Source organism: Prionailurus bengalensis, chromosome B4 (genome assembly GCF_016509475.1).
Source record: "Prionailurus bengalensis isolate Pbe53 chromosome B4, Fcat_Pben_1.1_paternal_pri, whole genome shotgun sequence".
Taxonomy (NCBI): Eukaryota; Metazoa; Chordata; class Mammalia; order Carnivora; family Felidae; genus Prionailurus; species Prionailurus bengalensis.
Genome location: NC_057358.1, coordinates 83,414,161 through 83,440,360, shown reverse-complemented (window position 1 = coordinate 83,440,360; position 26,200 = coordinate 83,414,161). Strand labels below are relative to the sequence as shown.

Genomic DNA, 26,200 nt, shown 5'->3' with positions numbered 1-26,200 from the left:
CCTTCCTCCTCTGTCTCTGTCCTTGTCTCTGTCCCCAGCCCCAGCCTTGTCTCTGTCCCTATCCTCTTGGCTGTTTCTTCATAGGCTCCCTCCTCCCCCTAGTCTCGCTCTCTTCCCTGCCCAGGGAGTCTTCAGCTGTCAGCTGTTGCTATGCACTGAGGCTGTGGCTGAGGTTGTGGTATGACCGACACCTAGACAGTGTGAGATAGGGACAAGCAGAGAGATAGAGAGACAGACGCATATCCTGAGACATCAACACACCCCCAGGCATGCACGCAGATGCATTCACAGGGGCAGGCCACACCACGGAGGTGAGCACAGAGGCAGAGTGAAACACATTCACACAGAGACCAGCACGCACACGCAGACAGGTGCTCACCTAGAGGCACACTGACACACACAGATGGACACTCAGTTTACACACACACAGGAGCACACACAGACAGAGGGGTAAATGCACACTTGCGCCAAGAGACAGGCATACCCAGCCAGGTACTCAGGCCCCAGCCCCCTTCCTTGCCCTGGCAGAGAGGCAAACGTCCACAGACAGAGATGGACACACACACAGGTGTATGCTGGCACTGGCAGTCCAAAAGACAAGCCCAGGCACATACAAAGAGATACTCAGATACAAGGATGTGACAGACACCAGAAAAGGATCCGTGATGCTGAGAAGATGAGGCAGACACAGAGACAGCCAGAGAGACAGCCAGAAGCCAGGAGGCAGGAACCCGGGTGCAGAAGGGGCAGAGAGTAGAGAGGCTGGAAGAGGCAGGAATGGCCAGGCCCAAGGCCCCAAGGCTTCAGAATCCTGAGCCCAATTGCCAAGCACAGGGGTTGCCGTGAGGAGGTAGATGGGGGCAGTGGGCACCCCCAGGCCTAAGGTACCCAGGGCAGCAGCCCGTCACTAAGGTCCTGATCTTCTGGAGTCCTGACCTACCTCATCTTTTCTCCTTTTGCTAGTCTCAGGTCACCCCCTTCTGTCTCCAGCTACACACACACACACACACACACACACACACACACAAACACATCCCGACACCCCCCCCCCCCCCGCTCCCATCTCTGAGTCTTTGCCTCTGCCCCTGTATCTCTCCATCTCCATATCTCTGTCTCTCATTCTGTCTGTATCAGCCTCTGCCCCTGGTTCTGCCCCTGTCTCTTCTCCATCTCTGTCTCAGACCCCTCTGCTGTCCTTGCCAGGTGAGGAGTTCGAGGACTGCCTCCTAGTAGACACTCTCCTGGCTGGTCCTGGTGGGCAGAGGGAGGAAGCTGACTGGAGGGGCTTGCGTTCCAAGCCGCAGCTGGGGGCCCCTCTTGCTCGGCCCAGGATCTTGAGGCGACAGGCAGAGAATCAGTGGCTCCCCGGGGGCGCCAGATGCACGGCTGGCAGAGGGAGGGAGCGAGGGGGTGGGGCTGGTGGTGGTGGGGGGGGGGGGAGCAGGCAGGCGCTGAGGGAGGGAGGGGAGCCGGCTGGCTGAGGGTGGAGGGGGTGTGGCATAATAGCCCGAGGGAAGGAAGTGAGAGGCTAGGCTCCGGTCCGCCTGCAGGTGCATAATTAGTGTTGGGGAGGGGGCTGTGCTGGGCTTAAGGGTGAGCGGCGCTGCAGGAGTGCCTACGCCACCTGGTGGACAGAGGAGGCCACAAGCCTCCCTAAGCGATCAACAAGGACGCCCCTTTTCCCCAGCAGGGTCGCTCTTCCCTGGGGCTCTGGGATGCTCCAGAGACTGTGGAGGATCTCAGAACTGGCTTAGAGGCTGAAGCCGGAGGCGAGATCCCAGGGCCAAGAGGGAAGGGGAGGGTTCTTATTTCTAGAGGTGCCTAGACCCATAGCTTCCTTAAAAAAGGAATAAGCTGAGGAAGTTGAACCAGGGAGGGTGGCAGAAAGAAAGGTAGTGCCCTTCTTTGGGTGTTGGGTAACGGTTCTTCAGCTGCTTGCAGATGCCCTCCCTGAGCTCACATTTGCTGTAAAGGGGAGAGTGGTGCTGTAACTCTCAGTTGCCGACACTGTAGAGCCGCGTGACTTTCTGCAAGAGGTTCCCCTCCCCTGGCAAGGGTTTGAGGTAGACTTGGGACCCCTTTGACTGTAGCAGTCCTTTCCTGTCAACCCCCGGGATGTCACAATGATTGGTGAGCTGAATCTGTTGGTGGCCAGTGAAGCCTGGCAAACTGGTCTTCCCAGCTCTCCTTCAGTCCAGCCGGCCGCCTCCCCCTCCTCCTGAATCTAGGGTTCTACTCTTGGCATCTGATTAATTAGACTCTGTGAGGATGTTTGCGCTTCAGCAGCAAACTCAGGCACAGAGAGCTGTGTGGGACCACCCTGAAGGATCAGAAAGCCCTTGACAACCCCACTGTGTTCAGTTCTTACAGTGGGATTTCTCACTGTGGGAGATCGTTTTGGGTAGGGCTGGTGGTGCCCTGTAAGCGACAATGCAGAGAAACAGATTTTGGAGTTACTGTCCTAGAGTCACAGGGAATACAAGATCCAGAAAGGTGAAGTCACTGGCCCAAGGTCACACAGCCAGGAGAAGCAGATCTTCCTCATCAAGTCCAGTGCCACCCCCTTCCCCTGCCAGCCAGATGGAGAGGGAGGCAGCTCAGGGAGAAGGGCACTTCTCAAGACCAGACTCTCCAGTCCTGCCTCCAGCACAGAGCACGTCTCCCTCTGGTGGCCGAAGCAGGCAAGCACAGCCCAGCTCCCAGAGTCTGACACTCATAGGTAGACACAAATGGCTTTTTTCTTTCTTTCTTTTTTTTTTTTTTTTACAATTTTATTTATAACAATATCTGTGTTATTTAGTTGTAAAGGAATTCAGCAAAAATTATTAAAACGTTCATGTCCCCAAAGCGGGGCTGCCCGCTTACCCTTTCTTGGTGTGCCCCACTTCCTCCTCATCCCCAGGCGAGGGAGGAGGAGGCTGGGGGACTGTTTACCAAAGAAAGTCTCCAGCCCTGGGAGCCGCGGTGGGGGCACTGGAGAGAGGGAGGGCCTGTCTGGGAGGGGCGTTGAGCATGGCCATCTCAGGTGCCCCTAGAGTTGGGGGCTGGAGCATCGAATGGCATCCCCCAAGAACTAAAAAATTCCATCCTTTCCTTGCTACTTCAGCCAGAGCCAAATCTTCCAGACAGGGGCAGCAAAGGACTCTCCCTCCACAGAACTGGCCCTCAGAGAGCTGGGAGGGATAAGATGGGGGTGGGGCGAGAGAGGGGAGAGCCTTGACAAAGTGTCTTGAACAGGGAGGGGGGCAGCACCACCAGCTCTCCCAGTGGGGGTGCATTTTGGTGGAAGGTGGGAGGTGGGTACCTGTGAGCCACAGGAGCCCCCAGAGTCCTCCCTGCCCCCCTCCCTGAAGGCAGCATGAGGGGGGTGCTGAGGAGCAGGCAGGAAGGAGGAGAACGGAGAGAGATAATACTGTGCTCGCTTGCTCACTTGCTCACTCACATATAAAAAGTAATTCCTTCATTTTTACATTTATACACCCCGGCAGGGCCGAGGAGGGGCTGGCTGGGCAGGAGGGGGCTCGTTGAAGGACTTCTCTGGCAGGGGGCAGGAGGCTCTCTGGGCTGAGTCCAGTGGTCAGGGCCCTATGCCAAGGGGTCCCCTATCTCGTCCTCAGGACCCCGGCCCAGGAGTTCTCGCTTCTCGTCCGTGCTGGCCAGGGAGTGGCGGCTGCCGTGGCCACCCATGTAGAGTGTGGCATACACAGGGTTGGTGAAGTTGGTGGGCTGCAAGGTGACAGAGGGTTCAGGTGGGGCGCAGGGGATGGGATCTGTGGCCCAGGCGCCCTACCTCCCCCGCCTCCATTCCATCATCCGACTCCGTACCCTCAGTCACCCCACCCACAGCCTCTTGTCCCTGCCCTGGAAGCCTCCTCCTCTGTCCTCCCAGCTCACCTTGTCAGGGTCCAGTGCAAAGTCAGCATCCAGTAGGCCCCCTACGTCGTCAGGCTCCCCGCCTTCATACATCTTATACGTGGGGTTCCCAATCTCCACATTCATGGCCCCATTGGTCATCCGCTGGTGCTGGAAGCCCTTAGCCCTGGGGGAGGCAGGATTATAAGGGGGCAGGGATGATAGGAGGGCAAGGTTAGGGTGATAAATGAATAGCCAGAATTTTCCAGACTCTCCACAACTCACCCTCGGACTCGCCGCTTGTACCAGAAAACCACTCCGGCTACCAGAAGCACCAGCAGCAACAACAGCAGAGGGATGAGGATAGAGGCCATATCTGGAGGGGAGGAGGTGGGAAATTGAGTCAGAGAGGCTCAGGGAAGTGAGGCCCAAATACCCCTGCTCCAGGTCCCTGAAGCTCTGTCTCCCCGTCCCCTGCCACCTACGTCCAGGCTGCTGCTGGCTGACCACCTGCTCCTCACACCGGGGCCCCGCCATGTGGGGTGGGCACCTGTAGACGGGAGGGGCAGAGCTGAGTAGGCACGACCTCCACAGTCATGGCTGCCAGGGGACTGGGAGGGGCCACAGGGTCCCGAGTGTCCCGCTCAGATTTGGGGAGGGGGAGATGGTCTAGGTCTTAGAAAGGCTCAGGTCCAACTCACTGGCACTCAGGCATCATTTTGCTGTTCATGGTACAGGAACCACCATTGCTGCAGTGGCCAACACAGGTCAGACAGCTGGGGGCCACCCGGCCATCAGAGCAGCTGCAGGAAGGAATGACAGGCTGGGTGGACTGGGAGGGGGTGTCTGAGGTGCTGAGGAAGGGGTGGGGCTGTCGGAAGTGCTAAGGAAGGGGCAGGGCGGGGGGTGGGGGGCAGGCCAGGGAGCGTGAGGCCGGGGCAGGGCAGGGTCAAGGCCGGGCAGAACCGTGGGGGCAGGCCCCACTCACTTGCAGGTGACGTCCCCACTCTGCTTGTTGACCACACAGGCTCCATCCAGACAGCGGCTGCACTTGTTTACCTCGCACCTCGGCCCCTCGAAGTAGGCGGTGCAGCGGCACTGCCGGGAGCCGTCGGCGGCCATCTGGCACGTGCCAAAGTTCTCACAGTAGCTGGAGCACTGCCCTGCGGTTGGGGGGTGGGAGAGGAGGTGCCTCAAGCCCCACCCTCATGAGGGTCCTCCACAGGTGGTGGGTGGGGGGAGCCAAACACTAAGGGGACTCCTAGGTCTTTTAGGTGACTCTCACCTCCTCCTGAGTCCCCTGCTGCCCCCCTCCCCCCTCACAGGTTTAGAGTATAAGGACGTCCCCAAATAGCCTGGCAGGGCACTGCTTTCGCTTGAATAATCCTGATGCCAGAGGGCTCACCACCTTGGGAGAAGTGTGCTGACACCTCTACAGGGATGGGGGGGATCACCTAGAGACTGCTTGAGCTGCGAATGGCCTCCCTCCCCAGAATCTGCCTCTTGACCATCACCCTTGGCTCTAGGTCCCCGAGCTCCCGTCATCCCCTCCCTTGGGGCCCAAGGATGGCTCACTCACGGTACTGGCAGCGGTCACCCAGGAAGCCAGGTAGGCATCGGCACTGGGGCTGGTTGCCCTGGTTGACGGTGCAGGTGCTGTTGTTGGCACAGTAGCCCGCACACACCTGCTGGGTGCATTTGGGGCCCGTGAAGCCTGTGGGGCAGCGGCACGTGGGCATGCCTGGCGGGAGAGGATGTGTGAGCGGGACCGTGGCCCACCCAGGCACCGGCCCCACTGGAGGGGACCAGGGCTGGGAGGCCCGGGTGGAAGGCACGCAGCAGAGGAACGGGGGCACTGGGGCTGTGGGTTGCAGGCAGGAGGGGAGACAGAGGGGGAGCAGGGTGGGACAGGGTCTGGGGATCCGCCCCAGGCGGAACCAGTGGGCTGAGAGGCGGGAGGCTGGGGCTGAGGAGCCAGGCGCAGTCTTGGCAGGAGAACTGAAGGCCGTACCAGAGGGGGAGGCAGCGCAGGTGCCCCCGTTGCGACAGTACTCCCAGCACTGGTCCAGCTCACACTTGTCGCCTGTGTATCGGGGCTGGCAGCGGCACTTGGGCTGCCTCCGTGCATTGAGGAAGCAGCTGCCGCCATTGAAGCACTGCAGGTTACAGGTTCCGGGTCGAGGAGCTGCGGGAAGGACCATCAGGGCACAGAGCCAGGGGAAGAGGGGAACTCAGGGAAGAAGGTCCCAGGGCAGAGGGTGGGGACCCGGGAGGGGCACAAGCATACCATCTGGTGGTGGCGTGGGCGAGGGCACGGCCACACAGGTGCCATTGTCCAGCCGCTTCCCGTTGGGACAGGTGCAGACGGGCCCGCTGGGGCTCAGCAGGCAGAGCCACTCACACTTCTTGCGGTCACAGGGGTTGGTCACTGCAGGTGTGGGCAGGGGTGGGAGGATGCTGAGCCTCGTGGACCCAGAATGTCCCCGCCACAATGCCCAGGACCCGAGGCTACAGCCTGGAGACTCTGCCCCCAGGCCTTCCCGGGCCCAGACTGGGCTGTCCCCCTGTGCCTACCTTCAGGCTGTTTGTGTTGGTGGTACAGGACCACATCGGAGGCGTGGCTCAGGCCCCCTGTCAGGTTGATCAAGGGGCTGTGTCCAAACTTATGAATCTTGAAGACACGATTATTAATGTAGGTGACGCCGTAGATGTAATCCTCAAAGACGTCGATGCTGAAGGGGTGACTTAGGCCTGGGGGAGGAGGTAGACTCAGAGGGGACTCAGGCCCTGGTCACTCTCCAGGACACCTGGGCTCCTGTGGCACCTCAAACTCAACACATCCCAAACAAAACTCCCCCCAACCTGTTCCACCTCTTGTGGCCACTACTGGCAAAAGGTCCCATCAGCCCTAGACTTCTGCGGTCAGGAAGGACTTCTGTTCCCTCTTCCCTCATCTACTAAGCTCCTCCTGCCACCTCTGTTGCTTCCATGCAACTCAATGTCATTGGTAGAATGAATGAATGGGCAAGTGGGCCAGAGGGTGCAGGGCTGGTACACAGGGAGTCCAGTGGGGGTAGGCCTGGAAGGCACTGTAGGACTGTTGGGGGGCAGGATGAGGAGGATGGCAGGTGCTGGGTGAGGCCTTTGGACTCAGTGGGGAGGACAAGAGGCCCGAGGGCAGCGCTGGCTGAGGCTGCTCTAGGATGCTGACCTCGTTTGCTGTCAGCAGCCACGATGGGGTCCGTGCCATTGAGCCGGATGCTGCCGATGACTGAGAGCTTGGCATCTGCCCAGTACAGCCTTTCATTGTGATAATCCACAGCTAGGCCTGAGGGGAGGCAGAGAGCACTGTGAAGGCCCAGCCTCTGCCACCCCAGGCTCGAGGAAAAGCAGAAGTGTCTCCATGTTTGGGACAGCTCTACCCTGTCCCCATGACCACTCCCAGTCACTTCTAGAAAAAGCCTCCATAACTCATTGCCCATCCCAGTCCAAGCCCCTTCTCCTCCAAGCTTTAACGTGACCTCAGGCTCAGCAAACCCACCCCTCCCACACCCCTTGCCCCTGCCTCCACGGACCTGTAGGCCATTGGATGTTGTCCTGTACCAGTGTCTCCCGAAGGGTCCCGTCCATTGCTGCCGTTTCAATTTTGGGGTGATTCCCCCAGTCTGACCAGTACATGGTGCTGGGGAAGGAGAAGAATTGAGCATGGGTAGGACCTGAGGGCTGCCAGAGCAGGCTGAGCAAGATGGGCCACCAGGTTGTGGCTTGGGCATAGGGACTGCTGGGTATTGGGAGGAGAGTGTTCTGTCTACCTCCTCCAGAGAGAACGAGGGGAGTCAGGTCCCTGATCAGGTTAAGGATCTTTTACTCTAAAACTACAAGGTGCCAATCCAGAGACATCAAAGTGGGCAGAGCTGCCCCCTGGAGCAAACAAGCAGCCCAAACTTGGCTGCACATGATGGCCAGGCAAGTGGAGGGCAGGCCCCTGCCTGAGCAGGCCAGCTGGGGATTCTGGGCAAAGGCGGCACCGGGGAGCACCAAAGATGGAGGTGGCCTGAAGGCCCAAGGGCTGGAGGAGGACTCCGACCCCAGGATGGTCTGGAAGGGGAGGGACGCACCTGGGGGTGCTGGGCTGCCCCAGAGGCTTCCCTGGCCTTCCCCCCGGGACCCCCGCATACCCTCTCAGTGGGTCCACCACAATGGCGTGCGGCTCGTCGATCATGCCCGAGATGAGCGTCTTGCGGTTCTCGCCCTTCATTTGTGCCACCTCGATCACATCTCGGCCTGAGTCAGTCCAGTACACGTTCCCGGCCACCCAGTCGACGGCGATGCCCCGTGGCATCTTGAGCCCTGAGATCTGAATGGGGGAGGGTGATAATGTCAGGGGCTACCACCTTTTGTCTTCCTGCCCATTATCCCCACCTGCACCTGCCAGCTCGTCCCTGTTAAAAAGTCATCCCAGATCGGGAGCCGGTTCTCTGATTTTGAAGAGGTTCAATGGACACTTACCTTATGGGCCATACTTAGAGTTTTCACATGTTTTGCTGGATGAGATATTATTACCTCGCTCTACTGAGGAACAAAGGCCCAAAGAGGTCAAATAGGTGGCTGAGACTGACACAGTGGATGGCGGTGACAATCAGGAACTGAACGTGGCTCTGATGCTGAAGGCCAGTGTGTCCATCGTACCCTGCCACCTTGGGCTGCAATGTGGCAGAGCCAGCTACTGATAATTCTCATTGCTCTGTCCACCTGTCGTGCCCACAACATAATCCCGAATGCCTTTGCCCGTCAGTCTCACCCTTTGCCCCCTTCCACTGTCCTTTTCAAACCCTGCTCTGAACCCTCTGCTCTTTGCAGTCTTCCCATCCAATCTGTGGAGATCCCATCCCGGGTGGGGTGCTCACATTGAGGTGGGTGACACCCCGGTCAATCTGTCGCCGGTGGCGGTTGGAAGTGGTGGGAGGTGCGGCAGGTGGCAGGCTGCGGTAAGAGATGGTGCCTGTGTGCCAGTTGGTCCAATAGACACGGCCAGCCTTGACATGGACATCCATGGCATCAATGCGGACACTCTCGTCACCCTGGAAGGCCTGCTCGTAAGCCGAATGGGGGTGACTGGGGAACAGGCTGCGGATCTCGTTGTCATCGGCGATGTATAGGACCTGATACTCAGAGCCTGGAGGGGCAAAAGTCCCGGTGTCAGGTGCAGAAAAAGGCAGGGGCAGGAGGCCAGGGCTGGGGGATGCCAGGCCTGGTGCCGGGATGTACTCCCTCCTCTCCTTCCCTGAGCTGGTCCAATAGGACCCGCTCCTCCAGGAAATCTTCTCTGCCTCTCCAGCCTCAGGGACTTCTGTCTCCTCATTGTCACTGGCTGGCATCACCACACTGTGCTACATGCTGTCTGATATATGCCCATGGGCACACATGCATGTGGGGGTGTGTGTGCACTGGCACGGAGGGGTGTAGGCACGCACCGGCACGTGAGTGCACCTGGACGTGCGTGGTGGGGCTGTGTATTCATACATGCCCTCGTGTGCACATGGATGTGTGTGCACGGGTGTTTGGGGGTGTCTGTACACAGGCAGGTGCAGGTGTGCGTCAGAGCATATACACGTTCCCACCCCCCCCAAAAGGTGAATGAGATGATAGTTGTGTTAATTCAATGAAGGGAAACCTTTCACCAGGTGTACATACATCAAATCATCACCTGTTCACATTAAATATCTGACAGTTTTGTCAATTATATCTCAATGAAGCTGAAAATAAGAAGCAAAGGGGCTAGCTACAACGTGATTGTGTGGTGATGCGTGTCTGTGTGCTCTCCTCCTGGGAGTGGCGGGTGAAGAGGCACATGTGGGATATGGGTATGTTGCCCCCACCCCAGCCTTCTCCAGATGAACCAGCTCCCCAACCAGCACCCCGTGCACTGATGCCAGCCTCTGTGCTGCTGGCAGCTGGGCCTGTGGGTCTGGGCTCCTGCGCCTGGGCATGGGTGTGCCAAGGGGAGCACGTCCATCCACGTTAGCCCCATTTACACTCTGGTGTTGCATAGCCCCACCCACTCTTTCTGTCCTCTTCCGGCTGGTAGGCTGGTACCTTCGGCCTTGCAGGTGTTGTGAGTCTTCATGAAGTTGCGGGCGCAGCTGCAGAGGTGGCCACCCTTGGTGTTGTTGCAGAGCTGCGAGCAGGTGCCGAAGCGCAGGCACTCATTGATGTCTGAGGGTTACAGGGGAGGGTCATGGAGAGTCCCGGGTTTCTTCCCACCCCCTCTGAGTCCCGCCTTCTTACCTTGGCATCCGGGCTGGCCTGGCACAGTGTGGAAACCCGAGCGGCAGGCGCAGTAGGCGGCTTTCTCGGTGCGCACGCAGCGTGCCTCATCCCCGCAGATGCTGGCGTTGGTGGCGCAGCTGGTCAGCTTGGGGTCTGTGGGGGACAGAGTGGGCCCTCTCTCCTGAGCCACCTGGGCTTGGGCCTGGGTTCTCTGGCCCTCCGCAGGCCCCCCGCCGCCAGCTCCTTAGCACGCAGGGCTCACCGATGCTGCAGTCCTCCTCATCAGAGCCGTCCCCGCAGTCATCGAACATGTTGCAGCGCAGGGAGGAGGACAGGCAGCGCTGGTTCCGGCACAGAAACTCCTTCTTGTCTTTGCAGTGGGGGGTCTGGGCCGTGGGGGGCTCTGGGGAAGGTGGGGGCTTCAGATCTGGATATTCACCACCCCGGGGCCTCCTCCCACAGCCCCCCCTCCTCCCCCAGCCCCCTCCCAACCCCCCCCCCCCCCACTCTGTCCGGGGCTGTTTGTCAAGCTTCAGGGGATGCTCCACCTCAAGACCTAGGGCACCGGGCAGCCTCCCTGCCTTCCTCAGAAGCCTCTCTCTCCCAAGGAAGGGCCCCCAGACTCCCCACAATGGATACTACTCCCCCCACACCGAGTTTCCACCTGGCCCGCCGCCACCCACTGTGCAGTACCCAAACTATCACCCCCGCCCCACCAGGCTGCTTCCACCGGCCCCCTGCTCACCACAGTCCTCCTCATCAGTCCCATCCCCGCAGTTGTCGGTGCCATCGCATTGGCGCCCGATCCACAGGCAGACGCGGTCGTTCTTGCAACGGAAGGGCCGGTTAGGAGGGCACACAAACCTGGCTGCAGGGGTGGGAGGGGACAGAGCCAGAATCAGCCTTGGGGGCGGGCCTGCAGCGCCCGGGGAGCATGAGAGCCCCGCCCCCCGCCCTGGGCCCCGCCCCCCCCGCCTCACCGCACTCCTCCGGGTTTTCGTCTGAATTGTCCCCGCAGTCGTCCTCGCCATCGCACTTCCACGCCAGCGGCTTGCACAGCGTGTTGTTGCACTGGAACTCGTCCAGGGGGCAGGTCCGCACTGGGCGCCGGGGGCGTGCAAAGAGCCAAAAATGAGCCCTGAGCCCCAGGCTGGCTGCTGGGGGGCAGGATCTTGCCCAGGCCCTTCCCACCACAGGAGGTGGCCCAGAGGGGTCACCAGGCAAGCAGTGGTACAACCAGAATGAACCCAGGTCTCCTACCTTTATACCTGCTGGGCAGCTGAGCAGAACTGCCTCCTCTGGTATTTAGGGGAGAAGAGGCCTTTTTGGGGAAGTGTGTACAGAGAGGCCAAGAGTGCCCTCTTTCTCTAGTGGTTGTGGCAGGGCACTGGGGCCTACTGCAGTTCATGGCAGGCAGAAAGGAGGAGCACGGGGCTGGGAGTCAGGAGACCCAGGTTCCAGACTATCAAGGCAGAGCCAGGAAGTCTGTCCTCATTGTTGGGTGGGTCTCTGCTCTAAGCCCCAGGCTTCCCTTACCCAAGCTTCACAGTGTGGCCTCGGGCCACTGAGCCCAGCCAGCTTAGCCAGGGGCAGGCACTGTCTCGTTGCTCCCGGAAAGCAAAGTGAACAAGGACTCTGTTTGTCGGGGCAGCCGATTGCCCTGTAGAAACTTGTGGGGTGGAGTCTGGGTGGACACAGCCAACAGGTTTCTGCTGGATTTTGGTCCAATTGGCCTCTTGACTAAGTGCCGTTGTGGAGGGAACAACCTGTCCCAACGTGTACCCAGAGGCCCTGTGTGTTGTTCACTGCTATATCCCCAACGCCTAGAACGGTGCCTGTCACATGGCAGGTGCTTAAGAAATATTTTTTGTATGAACAATGACTACAGAAGACAAAGAATGAGGTGAATGACTGGGCCACATGGTGGGGTGGGGGGTGGTGGCAGGGCCTCACCGCCAGTGCCACAGGCTTCCTCATCACTGCCGTCCATGCAGTCGGCATCCGCATCACAGCGCCAGCGCAGAGGGATGCAGTGACCACTCTTGCACTGGAACTGGTCCATGTCACAGCGGGGGGTGCAGTCTTTCTGCGGGCACAGGAGCAAGCATCCTGGTCAGATCGGGGCACCCCTGTAGCTCTGTCCTGATTCTTCTGAGGCCATCCCTCCCTCCTTCTCCTCTCCCTACACACCTCGTCTGAGCCATCTGCACAGTCATGGTCCCCATCGCATTTCCAGCGCCCAGCAATGCAGCGGCCATTGGCACAGGAGAACTCGCTCTCAGAGCAGGGTCGAGGGGCTGGAGAAGGACAGGGGAGAAACACGCCCCAGGAGGGTGGGCACAGGGACTCAGCCCTTGGAGTATCTCCAGCCCTTGGCAGAACAATACCACCCGTCCTTGTGTCCCTGAAAGCCACAGTTGACTGGCATAATGACCACACCAGCCAACTGGCTGTCCTCATGGGATCAGCTGGGTACAGAGGGGGCTCACACTTACCCCTCTGGGGCAGACACACGAGAGAGGGCATGGGTCCCTGGCTCTGCCCTCGGGACAGACTGTGTGCAGGGGGTCGAGGGGAACAGGAGAGGGACAAGACCACTAAGACAAGCACCAGGGTTTAGGGAGAGGCCAGTAAAGGATGATGGGCTGAGGCACAGCACGGGGACGGACGGGTGGGCTCTGGGGCAGTGGCAGGGGGTGTGGTGGGAGCAGGGGCACATCAGAGACACCTACCTCTGCAACCCCAAGAGGACAGTGTGAAAATGGAGAGAAACATGAGATGAGGTGAAATGGCACAAACTCAAATACACGACATGGAGTGGGGTGGGGTGGGGTGAACAGGGAGGGGGCACCTGACCCCCAGCCCTGGGAGGCAGCCACCTGCACCGGCCAGCCTGGTGGGGACAGGGGTGCTGAGAAGGGAGGAGCCCCAGGTCTGTGGGGGTGGGGCGGGGCGGGGGGGTGGGGGGACATACTGCAGCTCTCCTCGTCTGAGTTATCCCCACAGTCGTTGTCATAATCGCACTGCCAGCGCCCTGGCACGCAACGGTTGTTCTTGCAGCGGAACTGGTAGGGCTCACAGGTGCGCTCGTCTGGGGAGGCAAGATTGGGAGGCAAACATCGGGGCAGTCAGGGACAGAGCGGGGACAGGCCCGAGGGTTTCAGACAGGCATGGGCAGGATGGCCAGGAGTGGGAGAAAGATCAGCGGGGGGAGGCCAAGCAGTGTTCTGAGATTCGAGGAGGTTATGGGGCCTGGCGGCACACGAGTGGGAGGAGCTGCTTGGGGGAGGGGATTAACGGAGCCCCCTCTGTTAGGCGGGCAGAGAAGATTCTGCGTGGGTATGTGCCGAGGAAGTGCCGGTGGAGGCAGGGACGGGGAATCAGGCAGGGGGTGGTGGGCACGGGAAGCCGAGTGCCAGGCAGCTTGAGCCCCAGTCAGCAGGTGGCCTGAGTCCTGTCCAGGCCGGATGCCTTCCCCTGAGAGCGGGGTCTGGGGAAGCTCACCACACTCCTCCTTGGGCTCGTCGGAGCCGTCCCCACAGTCGTCCTCCCCATCACACTTCCAGCGAGCGGGGATACAGCGGCCGGAGTCCTTGCAGCGGAACTCATCCACTCCACAGGTCATCTGGGCTGCAAGGGGGCGGCTGGTGGTGAGGGGGAGGATCCTTGCAGGAGCGCGCCGGGAGGGCAAGGCAGTGGCCGCTGGTCGCCCCGGGGTGGGGATGAGGTGGGAACAGCAGACGCAGTGGAGGGAAGGTGGGCTCTGGGGGCACCAGGCAACTCACTGCAGTTGGCAGGCTCATCGCTGCCATCCACGCAGTCGTTGTCCCGGTCACAGACCCAGACTCGGGGGATGCAGCGCTTGGTGATGGAGCACTGGAACTGGTTGGGGGCACAGGTCACTTCGGCTGCAGGGTAGGGGGAGAGAATGAGGACCTGCCCATTTTTCCCCCACCACAGTTTGAGATCACCGTCTTCTCCCTCTTCCAAGCCCTGGCCCTGGTCCCACCAGAAATTTCTTAGGAGAAAGGGACAGTTTATGTCCAATTTTGGTGCTTTTTGTTTTCTGAATCTGCACCTTTTCCCAGCAAACCGAGTCACACCCTGTATAATTTATGTCACCCATCTAATAACATTACTTGACAGCCACATGGCCCAGAGAAGCGGTGGGTAGACTTCAGTGTGCAGTGTGTTTCTGTGTCTGTTTCCCCGCCACCCCGCTCCCTGCCCACAGCCCCGGGCACTCACGGCAGTCCCTCTCGTCCTCCCCGTCTCCACAGTTGTCCTGCCCATTGCAACGGAAGATGCCAGGGATGCAACGGTTGGTGTTGGTGCACTTGAACTGACTGGGCAAGCAGACGTGGATATCTGTGGGAGGTAGGGAGGAGGGTGAGGTAACTAATGGGGGGTAGAGGATTCAGGAGCAGCGAGGGGGCACCTCATCCCCTCAGTGGGAGCATGCAGGTTCAGGGCCTAAAGCAGCAGGAGTCCAGCCTGGAGAGGAGGCTGCTGTGGGCTGAGCTTCCTTGTCCTTGGAGTTTAGTAGGAAACCTCCAAGTTCTGGGGAAGGAGAAAGGGGGAGGGAGGAGGGCAGACAGTGGCTGGGCAGCCCTTTACCGCAGTTGGCCTCGTCACTGTTGTCCTGGCAGTCGTTGTCCCCGTCACAGATGAAGGCAGGGTTCGTGCAGATGCCTGTTGAGCACTGGAACTGTCCTGGGCGGCACTTGAATTCGGCTGCCAGGAGGGGAGCCGCAGAGTCAGAAAGGCTGGGGCTGGGCATGGCCACTCAGAGCCTGGAGAGTCAGGCTGCCCCCAGTGCAGGACCCTCTTGCCACCCCTGCTCTGGGCACTTACGACAGTCCGGGGGCTCGTCTGAGTGGTCCCCACAGTCGTCCTCTGTGTCACATTTCCACCAGAAGGGGATGCACTTGTCGTTCTTGCACACAAACTGGAGGGCAGGTGGGGGCAAGAGGGGTTGGTGGGGGTCTGGGGAAACTCAGGAGACTTTCTTTTGGGGGGCTGCGATGTTTCAAAGAAGCGGGAGGACCAGGGTAATTTGTGGAGGTGCTGAGCTGGATGGAAGGTTGGGATATGATGAGTGCGGGAAGGCCAGGTGATGGGGTATCTGTGTGGGGGGCAGGGTGGGGGGTGCTGGTAAGGGAGGGTCAGGGTTAGGGTGTGGGGGTGTTTGTGTGAGGTGACAGGTATAAAAATATTGCTGTGGGGAGACAAGAGGTAGGCAAGAAATGTGGGGGTGTTAGCGTGGGAAAACCAGATGCATGAGGACATTAGAGCGGGTGTTGGGGTCCGAGGAGGAGTGGAGGTTGGGGGAACGAGGCATTGGTGAATGGGGGTCAAGGGGAAGAGCCTCACCTGACTTGCTGTGCAGTTGGACACACAGGTGCGCCCATCGCTGCCCAGGTAGAAGTTGGTAGGACAGGCACATTTGTGGCCCCCACCGGGGGACAGTAGGCACAGGTTGCTGCAGCCGCCATTGTTGACCTTGCACGGATGATTGGGCACTGCCAGAGAGAAAGTGGCTAACGGGCAGCCGACTGGACCCAGTATATGGGTCAGGGCCCCCTGAGCCACTGCCCTCTGGCAGAATGAGGGCGGCACTCACTGATGCCACATTTTCTGGTCTTCTGAAGGCTGCCTAGCCCACTCTATTCTGGGCAGAGGCAGGACAGATCCAAATCCTACTCCTTTAGGAAGGAGCTGAAGCCAGAGAAGGGAGACGACTCTTCTTGAGGTCCCAGGATCAGGCCAGCCCTGCAGCCTCATATGCTGCCTCACCTGTGCCCTCCCTCGGGTACGGCCCGCCTGCCTTTGGGGTCCTGCCTGGGCGGTCCGCACCTGGACTGGCCTCAGGGGCTTGCTGCTACAAGACTCCTGGGATGGACCCAGGCTGGGCTGTAGCTCCTGAGAGCCTGTCGATAGCCTCCCTAATTTCCCAGTGTCTGGCAAGCACTGCTCAGGCAGTGCTAGAGAAGAACCAATCCTGCTGGGCCATATCCTTCCCCGGGGGCCCCCCATGCCAGGCTCACTCTTTGCTGGCTCCCACCCCTTGACTGCTCACCATCTGGCTGGCGCAGGGCGTGGAAGACATGCAAGTCCATGGGCCGGTGCAGGGTGCTGATGAGGAGTGTCTTGTTGGTGCCCGTGGTCTTGTGGGCTCGGTTGATGGACTTTGTCTCCCAGTCGGTCCAGTACACGTAGTCCTCAAACAGGGTCAGTGCGAAGATGTGTGGGATGTCCTGGCTCAGCACTGCAGACGGGGAGGGAACGGGCCCAGCAGACGGGGAGGGAACGGGCCCAGCAGCCGGTTAGCGCCTTCCCTACTGGACATCCTTAACCCTACAATAACCCTGTGAGGTGGGCGCCAGCCCCCGTTCCAGATGGTTAAGTGGCTTCCCAAGGTCGCACAGCTAAGTGGCAAAGCTGGAACTAAAACTCAGGCCTTTCTGACAGCAGGTTCCTGCTCTGTAATATTAGAGGATGCCCTGTGCCGAAGCATCCCAACCCCAGGCATCCTACTCCTGTCTTTCTCGGGGCCCTGAACTGTGCATGAGAAGTAACTTCTCTTTCTCCTTCAGATGGTGGCCTCATGCCTGGGCTTGTCCAGGGGGCGTACATCGGGGTGCTCTGGATCCCCATTCCCCTGGGGAGATCCCCATTCTCAGACCATGCTGTCTGACTTTTAACCTTATTCTTGCCCCAAAGGCCTGATCCTCTGTAGCTCCAGACCCCACCCCCGACCCCCAGAGCTGCTGTGCCCAGGCAGCCTCACTGGCACACTGACCGACGTGGCGATTAGAGCCATCCAGGCTGGCAAACTCGATGTAGTCCTCACGGGCATCAGCCCAGTAGATGCGCTCGGTGACGTAGTCCAGTGTCAGGCCGTTGGGCCACGTGATCTTGGTGTCCACGATGACACTACGGCCAGACCCATCCATGCCTATCCGGCCGATCAGTGAGTGGTCACCCCAGTCTGTCCAGTACAGGTACCTGGCAGGTGGGTGGGCAGTGAGCCCCAAGAGATCCAGCGACTGGTCCCACCAAGAGCCTGCAGGGAGGCTGGGCCTGGATGCCTGAGCATACTGCTTGCTTCAGGGGCTCCCCCAACCCTCCTTGCCCTCATACCCATTCTGCACGTCCACCACCAGAGCTCTGGGCTCACGGAGGCCAGAGCTGACCAGCACCGTCCGGTAGGCCCCGTTGAGCTTTGACACTTCGATGGTGTCCCGACCTTTGTCGCACCAGTACAGGTTGCCACCCACCCAGTCCACAGCCAGCCCGTCAGGGTTGCTGAGGCCTGTCCGGTGCAGCACCTGTGGGCAGAGGCAGGGAAAGAAGAGCTCTGGATGACCAGGGGTACGACCCTCAGTCTCTCTGGGGGCCCAGCAACCCCCAAGTGTGAAGTACAGCTTCCTCCCCCAGCTTGCAGGGAGGACAATGGATGGAAAACGCCCAGACCCAGACCTAGTGTCAGCTGAGGCTATAGGAGAGGGGTCTCCAGAGGAGAGCTACTGCACCCCAAACCCCAAAGTGCCTAGGGGCATGAATTTAAGAGAGGGCAGCCATAAGGGGGGAGCTACTGATAATGAGGGAAAAGCAGGAGGAATCTCCTAGACCTCACTCTCTGAGCTTGGAGGAGAGGAAGAAGCCAGGACAAGCAGAGTTAGGCAGTGACTTCGTGGGGAAGGAAGAGGAGGAAATAATTCAGTGGGATGCCATGGGTGAAGGGGAGATGGCCTTGAAACACAGCGAGCCCTCTGGGGAGGGACCCTGCGGCTGGATCTCTGGCCCCCAACGCCTAGTTTGTCTGCTGAGGAGTGGGCTGCCCCTGGCCTCACCTGCACATTGCTTCCGTTAAGGTGCATCCTTCGGATCATGCTGCCCTGGGTTGTCACGTCTGTCCAGTAAATCATCTGCTCTCGGTAGTCAAAGTCCAAGGCGACGGCATTGTTCAGGCCCTGGATGTGGGGGGTGGGGGATGACTACAGAGTCAGGACGCCGGTGGCTGGAGGAGTGAGTAGGAGGTGACGAACATGGGCCCAAGTGGGGAGGATGAGGGGGCTGGGCGGGGAAGGGAAGATAGCTCCGGGCCTGGGGACAGGTGTGGGGATGAGGAGGGCCGGCTCTGGCACCTGCTTCAACAGCGTGTAGTTGGAGCCGTCCAGGTTGAGCTTGCGCAGGTAGTACCGGTTGGCAAAGATCAGGAATGGCTCCTCATCTGGAGACAGAGCGTCCTGGTTCAGCTGCCAGCTGGGGCATGTTCTGGCACCCCCGGTCCCCAGCTGCCTGAGCCATCTGACCCCCTCCACGTGCCCGTCTCACCAGTCACCGCTTTGCAGCTGTGGGGGTCGCCGCCTCGGGGGGCGTAGCCCTCTACACACAGACACTTGTAGCTGCCATGCGTGTTGATGCAGCGCTGGCTGCAGGGGAAGGTCGAGCTGCACTCATCCACATCGGCACACGTCCGGCCGTCATCCTTCAGGCGGAAGCCGGGGCGGCAGCGGCACTGCAGGCACAGGGAGCCTTGGGCTGGGGAAGGGGCTGTGGTCGGAGCCTCCCGCCCCGGAGCCTGGAGCTCTGGTTCCCTCCACCCCTGGGGGCTGGCTGGCTCCGCTGGGGAAGCCCAGCCTTGAGGGGCGGGAGGCAGGCAGCAAACAGATACTGAGCCATCTGGCTCTCACTTCAGCTAAACCACTGCAGTGACCGATGAGCACCCGGTTTCTGTCCCCAGAGGTCAATGCTCAGGCCTCATCTTATGTGACCTGTGAGCATTATCTGACAGAGCTGGTGGTGCGCCTCCTCCAAGGTTTTCCTCACACGGCTCTTCTCCCACGCCAGCGGCTGACCCTTCTCAGGCTCCTCTGCCAGTCCCCCATCACCTCCCTGCCACTGGTGTGGCTGAGCACAGGCCATCTACACGCGCTCCATTGGGGAGCCTATCCAGACTCATAACTCCCAGATTCTGGGCTCCTGTCTGGCCTCTCCCTTGACCTGCACACCTGGACTTCGGTGCCTGCCTGACATCTGCACACCCCTCCTTCTCCCGTAGCCCTTGCTGGCCCTACTTTCCAAGGGGATGCAGAACCCAACCAAGTAAAGGTTTTGATTTTGTTCCTCTGCTGTGTCCCCAAGTGCCCAGAGCACTGCCTGGCAGAGTAGGTGCTGAATGAGCCCTTGTTGAATGAACGAACAAATGAACGGACAAGGGGTGGAGAAAGGAGCTCCCGCCAGCCTTGGGCGAGTGGAAGCTCCCACTCCGGGGTGGGGCACACCTTGAAGCCAATCTTGAGGTCCTCGCAGTCCTGGCTGCAGCCACTGAGCTTGCGGCTGAGACACTCGTTGACATGGCAGCCACGCTCATCCGAGCCGTCACCACAGTCATCTTGGCCGTTGCAGAGCAGCGCCTCGGCCACACAGCGCCCGCTGCTGCACAGGAACTGCGAGGAGGCGTTGCACTTGTGCTCTGCAGGGGGTGGGGGGGCAGGTCAGGGGGCCATTGAGCCAGGGATGGAGGGTGGGGAGGGGGCCGTGCGTCGGGCCCACCTGGGCTGGTGCAGTGCGGGTTCTTGGGGGCCTCGTCGCTCTGGTCGTGGCAGTCATTTTCCCCATCGCACTCCCACTGGCGGGAGCTCAGACAGCGCCCATTGGCACAGCGGAACTCGTTGGGGCCGCACGTTGGGTACTCTGGGGGAGGAGGGGCCGGGTGAGTTTGGGAGCTTGGGCATAGGGAGGGCAGGGCGCACCCCTGGTGCCACCCCCAGGGAGGCCCCAGGCTCACCACACTCAGGGGACTCGTCGGAGCCATCGGCACAGTCACGGTCATGGTCACACACGAAATGCTTAGGGATGCACTGGCGATTTTGGCACATGAACTCGCGGTCATCACAGGTGCTGTTGTACACTACGGACAGAGACAGACATGGCCCCTCAGCTCCCCCCGACTAGCTGATGACTGTCACACAGGACCTTGGTGGGGTCTGAGTGGCAGAGTGGACAGAGAGCACTGGATGGAGGGTCCAGACACCCATGTGGGTTGTAGACAGGGCTCTGCCACTGACTGCCCGAGGGACCCCTGCTGAAGCACTTCCTCTCCTTGATTTCAGTTTTCCCTACTGCAAAGAGAGACTGTGGCTGCTTGCTGCCCGCCCCACTCCTCATGGCCCCTGCCACTCACAGCAGCCGGCCGCGATGCTCTCGTCGGCACCGTCAGCACAGTCCTTGTCACCATCACAGAGCCAGCGCTCGGGGACACACACATGGGTGCCCGGGCAGGAGAAGGAGGAGGGGCCGCACGTCTTGCCTTCTGTGGGGGGAACAGGGAGCCGCTGGGAGCAGGCACAGCGGGCCGGGCAGCGGGGGTGACATTCCCACCACTGTGCCGTCCATCCCTCCCGTAGTAGGGCATGTGCACGTGCGGGTGGCATGGGGGGGCTCTGTCCCTCCCGGGAGCACCTCCCCGACCCGATCCCAGCCACCTCTCACCACAGTGAGCCGCCTCATCTGAGCCATCTCCGCAGTCATCACTGCCATCACATAGCCACTGCTTGGAGATGCACCGATGGTTCTGGCACTCAAACTGGGCCTCCGAGCAGAACTTGTCTGGGGCAGTTGGAAGCCAAAATGAGATGGGGGGAGGGGATGGCACAGCATTGAGCTGGGCAGGCAGGTGTAGGGTGCATGCCAAGGCATCCCTCTGTGGGGTCAGCATGAGCTAGAGAGATGCCCCCTCCCCCCCGGGGGTGGGATCTGGGGTTAAGGCCCTGGGTGCCCTTCTCCTAGGAGGACATTTCCTGGGAGGGAACTGAAAGGTGAGGTGTGGACAGTGACTCAGTAACTCTGGTGAAGCCCCTGCCCGCCGTGGGTTCTCTGGGCTCCCAGCTCCGGTGGGTGGGCCCTATGGTCACTTACTGCAGTGGGTCTCATCCTCGCCGTGCTCACAGTCGTCTTCCTTGTCACATGTCCAGCTCATGGGGATGCAGCGCCCACTGGGGCAGGCAAAGTAATTCAAGGGGCATCTGGGTCGCTTCACTCCTGGGGGGAGAGGGAAGCATGAGGGCACTGCCACCCTGGGGGGGCCGCCGCCCGCCGTGCATCTGACCCAAGGCTGGTGTAGACCTGGGCAGTCGCGCTCGTCGCTGTAGTCCCCACAGTCATTGGCACCGTCACACACCCAGCTGGGTGCATAGCAGAGGGAGGTCCGCTCACAGGGCTGGAAGCGCACTCCTTTCACCCCCAGGCGGAAGTAGCTGCTACAGTCAGTGGCGCCTGGTGGGGGCAGGGATGAGGGGTGAACCGAGGTTCCCTCCACACTCCCTCCCGGGGCAGCTGCTGGCCTGACAGTGGCCTTGGTGTTTTAGAAAGTCGCACGGTGTCCTTCGGGGGAGGGGGTGCTGTCCACCCCTTCCACTCACCCCAGGGAGCCCAGGCCTGGGGCAGGGGCCACACAGGCTGTGAGGGTGACAGAGGCCGCCACGTGGGCCAAAGGGATGGCAGGGAGGAGCCCCAGGCAGGAGGCAAGGGAGCGAGACGGGAGAGAGACTATGAGGCACCCAGGCAGGGGTGTCACTCACTGCAGTTCATCTCATCGGAGGCGTCCTCACAGTCCACAAACTGGTTGCAGCGGCTGGAGTTCCCAATGCAGGTGCCGTCCCGGCAGCGGAATTCTCCCACTCCGCAGGCCGTCTCTAGAACAGCACCCACCCCCAGACCATCAGGCCGCAGTTTTCCACGTTGGGGGCAAGAGACCCCAGGCCAGAGCTCCTGGCCCAAAGCACCTGCCCAAGCCCACCGTGGAGCACGCTGAAGCAGATCCTGTGGGGCCTGGGAACCAAAGCTCAGCAAGGGCAGGGCGTGGCAGAGGTGGGGGTCTGAGGGCCAGGTCCCGGGTCCCACTCACTGTTGCAGGGAATCTCATCCGAGCCGTCCCCACAGTCGTCCGCCCCGTTGCACCACAGCATGTTGGACACGCAGCGCCCGTTGTTACACTGTCGGAAAGTCTTCTTGCAGCGGCGTGAGTCTGCGGACAGACGGGGAGCGGGCCGGCAGTCAGCGGCAGCGACAGGGGAGGCGCTGCCTCTGATGAGACGTCATGCATTTGTTCCCTTGACAAACTGCTCAGGGGCTGGCACAGGGCTAGCGGCGGTTCTGCCCTTCAGGACAGCTGTGGAGTGGGTCACGGAGCTTTGCTCCCCTCACTCCCACACCCTGCCCCGCTGGGGGCTGAGGCGGTCGACTCTGGAGGCCAGGGGTAAGGGAGGAGGGTTGGGGCACAGAGGCTGGAGGAGGTGCCTTACTACAGTAGGATGGCTTCTCGTCAGACTTGTCCTTGCAGTGGGAGACACCGTCACAGGTCAGGCTGAAGTTGATGCACTCGCCGTTGGCACACTCGAACTCATCTTGTGCTCGGCAAGAGGAGTTCACAGCTGTGGGGGCGATGTGGAGGGAGCTTCGTAAGCCAGGGTCCTGCGGCCTCGAATGTCTCTACCCCCTGTCCCCCAGAACCGAGGTCATCCTCAGTTTCTCCTAGATAAAAGTTTTCACGAGGGTGGGCTACTGGAGTCTAGGAGGAGATGGTCCCCACTGTGTGCCCAGGGTCCCCCCACCAGTGTCTGTCCTCCGTCATTCCCTCTCTCACCCCGGCAGGTGAGGTCCTCTTGGAGGATGCGGCCCCCTCGGCAGGAGCAGTTGACATGGCCTTGGTGAGTGAGCAGACATAGGTCTTGGCAGCCCCCGTTGTTGACGCGGCAAGGGGAGAGCTCACCTGAAACAAGAACAGAGGACAGCGGGCTAAGAGTGTCCCCAGCTGTGCACACACAAAATGCCCACACCCATTCACATAGCTTCACTAAGCTTCCTAGCCCTGGCCCTGGCACAATGGCACATGGCTGGGGGAGCAGAAAAGGTGCTAAGGCAGGGCCAGTGGGAGTACTGGGGCTGGGGCTGAGGTTGAGGGTGTGTGTGCTCTTGGGGCGGGGGGTGACGTGGGCTTCGCCATGTGCTTTGAGGAGAGTCAAGTCGAAGGAGCCTAGTGGTAGGGCCTTGGAGTGTGTGTGAGAGGCATGGAAAAGCTGTGGATCTGTATGGGGCCCCTCGGCCAGGCAGGCCCAATGTGGGAGCGTCTCTGTGCACATGCACGTGCACGCACAGTGTGGGGTAGGCAGAGCCTGGGGCGCGTGTGTCTGATCAGGCTCTGGGAGCACGTGTGGTTCTTGGGGGGAAGAATGGCTAGGGCATGTGCTGGGGTGTCAAAGATTCAGGTGAGACCAGCTGTGGTGTGCTACGAGGGTGCATATGTGTGCACGCACGCACAGATGTCTTGAGGGAGCTGGAGTAGAGGAGTGTTGGTGTTTTGGGTTTCTTGGGGGTGAAAGCGTGTACACTTGTGTGTCTGCACGTGGAGGCTGTGGGAGAACAGGACCAGGGTGTAGTGTGTGTGTGTGTGTGTGTGTGTGTGTGTGTGCTGGCACCAGGGGCAGGAGAGCAAGGCTGGTGGTAGTGGCCCCACTCACAGCTGTTGGTGTCATTGGCCACGGCGATGATGCCCATGGGCTGCTGGGGGATGTCCACGCGCAGCAGCTTCATGTCACTGCCCACGTACTTGTTGGCCCGCTGCACAGCCCGTCGCACCCAGTCGGTCCAGAAAATGTGCTCCCCGTACACAGCCAATCCGAAGGGGTGGACTGGCTCGGACTTCAGGATCACCTGTGGCGACAGCACTAAGCCCGTCACAGGTAGGCTCAGGCCTCTTGCCCCAAATCCAACCCCCTGCAGCTGGCCCCAGGGGTGGGGGTGCCTGGCCTTGGCCGAGATCCCTGGACACAGCTGCAGAATGGGAAGACCTGCAGGGGAATCTTGCCATGTCCTCATTTAATTGATGAGGAAGCCATGCCTGGGCAGGATGAGGGCTGCGCAAGGCCACACAGCTAAGCGGCAATGTCAGTGCCTCATTCTCCTCCCAAATCTTCCCACCATGTGGCTTGCCTTTCTGTTGCTCCGTGCCCAGGCAATCTCCATTTTGGCTAGCCAGCCGTCCCCTGACCCCTGATCCTAGCCTGCCCAGTGCCACCCGTTCCATCTGCCCCACAGACTCACATAGCGGTGGGAGCCGTCATACTCGCAGCGCTCGATCTTGTCTAGGGTGGCGTCGGAGAAGTAGAGCTTCTCGGCACGGTGGTCGATGGCCAGGCCATTGGGGGTGCGGATGTCCTTCTCGATGAGAGTCAGGACATTGGCCCCCGACAGGGCCGCCCGCATGATGCTGGGGTGCTGCTCGTTCCAGTTGGTCCAGAACATCAGGCTGGGGGAAGACAGGGCCACGGGGATCAGGACTCAAAGCTAGGGAGTCCGCCATGGAGGACCCAGGCCGGGGCAAGGAGTCGACCAGAACCTGAGGGTCAGCCAGGGTGGGAACCAGATCCCAGCACAGCAGGCCACCTCACAGCCACCCAGGCCAACACAGTCCCGGTGCCCAGGAAGGGCCCAGCTGCTGCATAGTCGGTGCGTGTGTATGTGTGCACACGTACTTCTCAGTGTCTGTGAAACGGCCATCTGTGTTTACTGAGAGACAGTGTAGCCAAGTAAGTCAGGCTCTGGGTTCCCATTCTGGCTCCACGACGTACAAGTTAGGAACCTCAGCAAGTGACTTAACTTCTCTGTGCCTCAGTTTCATCCTCCATGAGGTGGGGATAATACTATTACCTGCCTCATAGAGTGGTTTAAGGGTTAAAAGAGTTAATATTCATCTAGTGGCAGCTGGTAGATGCCACATGAGTATTTCATATTATAGTAAAACCTTGGTTTGCGAACGTATTTCGTTCCAGAAACATGCTCGTAATCCAAAGCACCCGTATATCAAAGTGAATTTCAAGAACGCTTGGCTCAGTTCTGATCATGTGACATTCATCCCAGCTCTGCTCCTTCCAAGCTCTGACCTTGAACCAGCCTCTCGTTTCTACACCTTGGCCTCCTCTCAGTAAAGGAGGTGGTAAGATCGGGCCTTGCCTGTGCTCCTTTTGGGGGTGGTGAGGCTCCAGAGATGGGCGCGGATGACTTCAGGGCTGGTCAGGCACTACACTAGGTGTGACAGTGTGGTTTTCAGACCACCTGCATTGGATCTTGATTCCTGGGTCCTCTGTCCCAGATATTCTGGGGCCAGGGAACCAGCACTTTCCAGCACTCCCCAGGCAAGCTTCATACACCCTGGAGTTTGAGAATCATCTAGCTACATCTGTTCTCTGGCTGTCTCATAGGACCTACCCCTGCCTCCCCACCCCACCACATGCTTCCATGCCCTCTGCCCTCTGCTGCTCTGGACACAGAGCTGTCTTCTGGCTGGTGGACCTGTCTCCTCAAACCTCTCCAGGTCTCTTCTTAACACCCCCTCCACAGCCTCTCCAGCACATTTGAGCTATGGCCTCCTGCCACTATGCTTCCACTTAGGGAGGTGCTGGCTATCCCCAAGCCACTGGGAGCTCTTGAGGATAAGTCTCTGATTTTAAAGGCACCCATCCTGGGGGAAGGGGTGGGGTTCTGGATGGCTCTTGGAATCAGAATGGGAGTTTGGATGGTGGCATGACGCCATCAAGGATGGTGGCATCTGTCTCTGGCTTCCATAGAAGAAATGGGTATGCCAGGGACAGCTGCTAGAGTCATCCTCCCTGCTTTGTTGGTGCCCAACCAGGGACTTCGATGTCCTCAGGTAGAGCCCAGTTCACTCTGCAGTGGGAAGTGGCTTTCCTTCTACCATGACAAACTGTTATATGTGGAAGAATGACATGTCCTACAACTGAGGATTTCAGGTTTGGTAAAACTACTCCCCAGGAAGTGGCTGGCAGGGAAGGGCAGGAAGAAGGGGCTGTCCTGAGGGGCAGACTGTCAGCAGCCAGAACTGGGAGCAACCTGGGAACTGGGGCCAGCTGTAGGGGAGGCTCAGCAGGAGGTCCCTGCCCCTTTCATCACACTGGCTCCCCCAATTCCTCCAAGGCACTCGCTCCTTCTGGCCAGGACAGGGCCTCTCCCAGACAGTTCAGCTCTTTCTCCTGCACCCTGCCCTGGATTTACT

At 60.0% G+C, this 26,200-nt stretch overlaps 1 protein-coding gene across 2 annotated transcripts in view; it reads right to left on the bottom strand.

Annotated features, from left to right (window-relative positions):
- Positions 1 to 2,749: 2,749 nt before the first annotated feature.
- Positions 2,750 to 26,200, bottom strand: part of LRP1 (LDL receptor related protein 1) — an 81,839-nt gene continuing 58,388 nt past the window's right edge. The window contains exons 43-89 of one of the 2 annotated variants that reach the window (XM_043564531.1): positions 24,232 to 24,436; positions 23,649 to 23,841; positions 22,775 to 22,900; positions 22,434 to 22,562; positions 22,037 to 22,156; positions 21,711 to 21,824; positions 21,256 to 21,405; positions 21,049 to 21,171; positions 20,623 to 20,739; positions 20,315 to 20,443; positions 19,919 to 20,041; positions 19,684 to 19,824; positions 19,413 to 19,603; positions 18,463 to 18,646; positions 18,273 to 18,358; positions 17,979 to 18,098; positions 17,266 to 17,453; positions 16,925 to 17,130; positions 16,202 to 16,390; positions 15,496 to 15,644; positions 14,977 to 15,070; positions 14,740 to 14,856; positions 14,371 to 14,490; positions 13,908 to 14,030; positions 13,627 to 13,752; positions 13,097 to 13,213; positions 12,313 to 12,419; positions 12,076 to 12,208; positions 11,103 to 11,222; positions 10,868 to 10,990; positions 10,385 to 10,525; positions 10,141 to 10,275; positions 9,949 to 10,068; positions 8,760 to 9,028; positions 8,031 to 8,209; positions 7,428 to 7,534; positions 7,064 to 7,180; positions 6,427 to 6,603; positions 6,140 to 6,280; positions 5,864 to 6,037; positions 5,432 to 5,593; positions 4,841 to 5,015; positions 4,554 to 4,655; positions 4,338 to 4,402; positions 4,138 to 4,228; positions 3,895 to 4,039; positions 2,750 to 3,726 (exon numbers count right to left, since the gene is read on the bottom strand). In XM_043564531.1, the coding sequence (XP_043420466.1) occupies positions 3,586 to 3,726; positions 3,895 to 4,039; positions 4,138 to 4,228; positions 4,338 to 4,402; positions 4,554 to 4,655; positions 4,841 to 5,015; positions 5,432 to 5,593; positions 5,864 to 6,037; positions 6,140 to 6,280; positions 6,427 to 6,603; positions 7,064 to 7,180; positions 7,428 to 7,534; positions 8,031 to 8,209; positions 8,760 to 9,028; positions 9,949 to 10,068; positions 10,141 to 10,275; positions 10,385 to 10,525; positions 10,868 to 10,990; positions 11,103 to 11,222; positions 12,076 to 12,208; positions 12,313 to 12,419; positions 13,097 to 13,213; positions 13,627 to 13,752; positions 13,908 to 14,030; positions 14,371 to 14,490; positions 14,740 to 14,856; positions 14,977 to 15,070; positions 15,496 to 15,644; positions 16,202 to 16,390; positions 16,925 to 17,130; positions 17,266 to 17,453; positions 17,979 to 18,098; positions 18,273 to 18,358; positions 18,463 to 18,646; positions 19,413 to 19,603; positions 19,684 to 19,824; positions 19,919 to 20,041; positions 20,315 to 20,443; positions 20,623 to 20,739; positions 21,049 to 21,171; positions 21,256 to 21,405; positions 21,711 to 21,824; positions 22,037 to 22,156; positions 22,434 to 22,562; positions 22,775 to 22,900; positions 23,649 to 23,841; positions 24,232 to 24,436 (6,604 nt within the window). In that variant the 3' untranslated portion in view covers positions 2,750 to 3,585. The remainder of the gene's footprint in view (positions 3,727 to 3,894; positions 4,040 to 4,137; positions 4,229 to 4,337; positions 4,403 to 4,553; positions 4,656 to 4,840; positions 5,016 to 5,431; positions 5,594 to 5,863; positions 6,038 to 6,139; positions 6,281 to 6,426; positions 6,604 to 7,063; positions 7,181 to 7,427; positions 7,535 to 8,030; positions 8,210 to 8,759; positions 9,029 to 9,948; positions 10,069 to 10,140; positions 10,276 to 10,384; positions 10,526 to 10,867; positions 10,991 to 11,102; positions 11,223 to 12,075; positions 12,209 to 12,312; positions 12,420 to 13,096; positions 13,214 to 13,626; positions 13,753 to 13,907; positions 14,031 to 14,370; positions 14,491 to 14,739; positions 14,857 to 14,976; positions 15,071 to 15,495; positions 15,645 to 16,201; positions 16,391 to 16,924; positions 17,131 to 17,265; positions 17,454 to 17,978; positions 18,099 to 18,272; positions 18,359 to 18,462; positions 18,647 to 19,412; positions 19,604 to 19,683; positions 19,825 to 19,918; positions 20,042 to 20,314; positions 20,444 to 20,622; positions 20,740 to 21,048; positions 21,172 to 21,255; positions 21,406 to 21,710; positions 21,825 to 22,036; positions 22,157 to 22,433; positions 22,563 to 22,774; positions 22,901 to 23,648; positions 23,842 to 24,231; positions 24,437 to 26,200) is intronic. The other variant, XM_043564532.1, reaches the window with a different exon arrangement.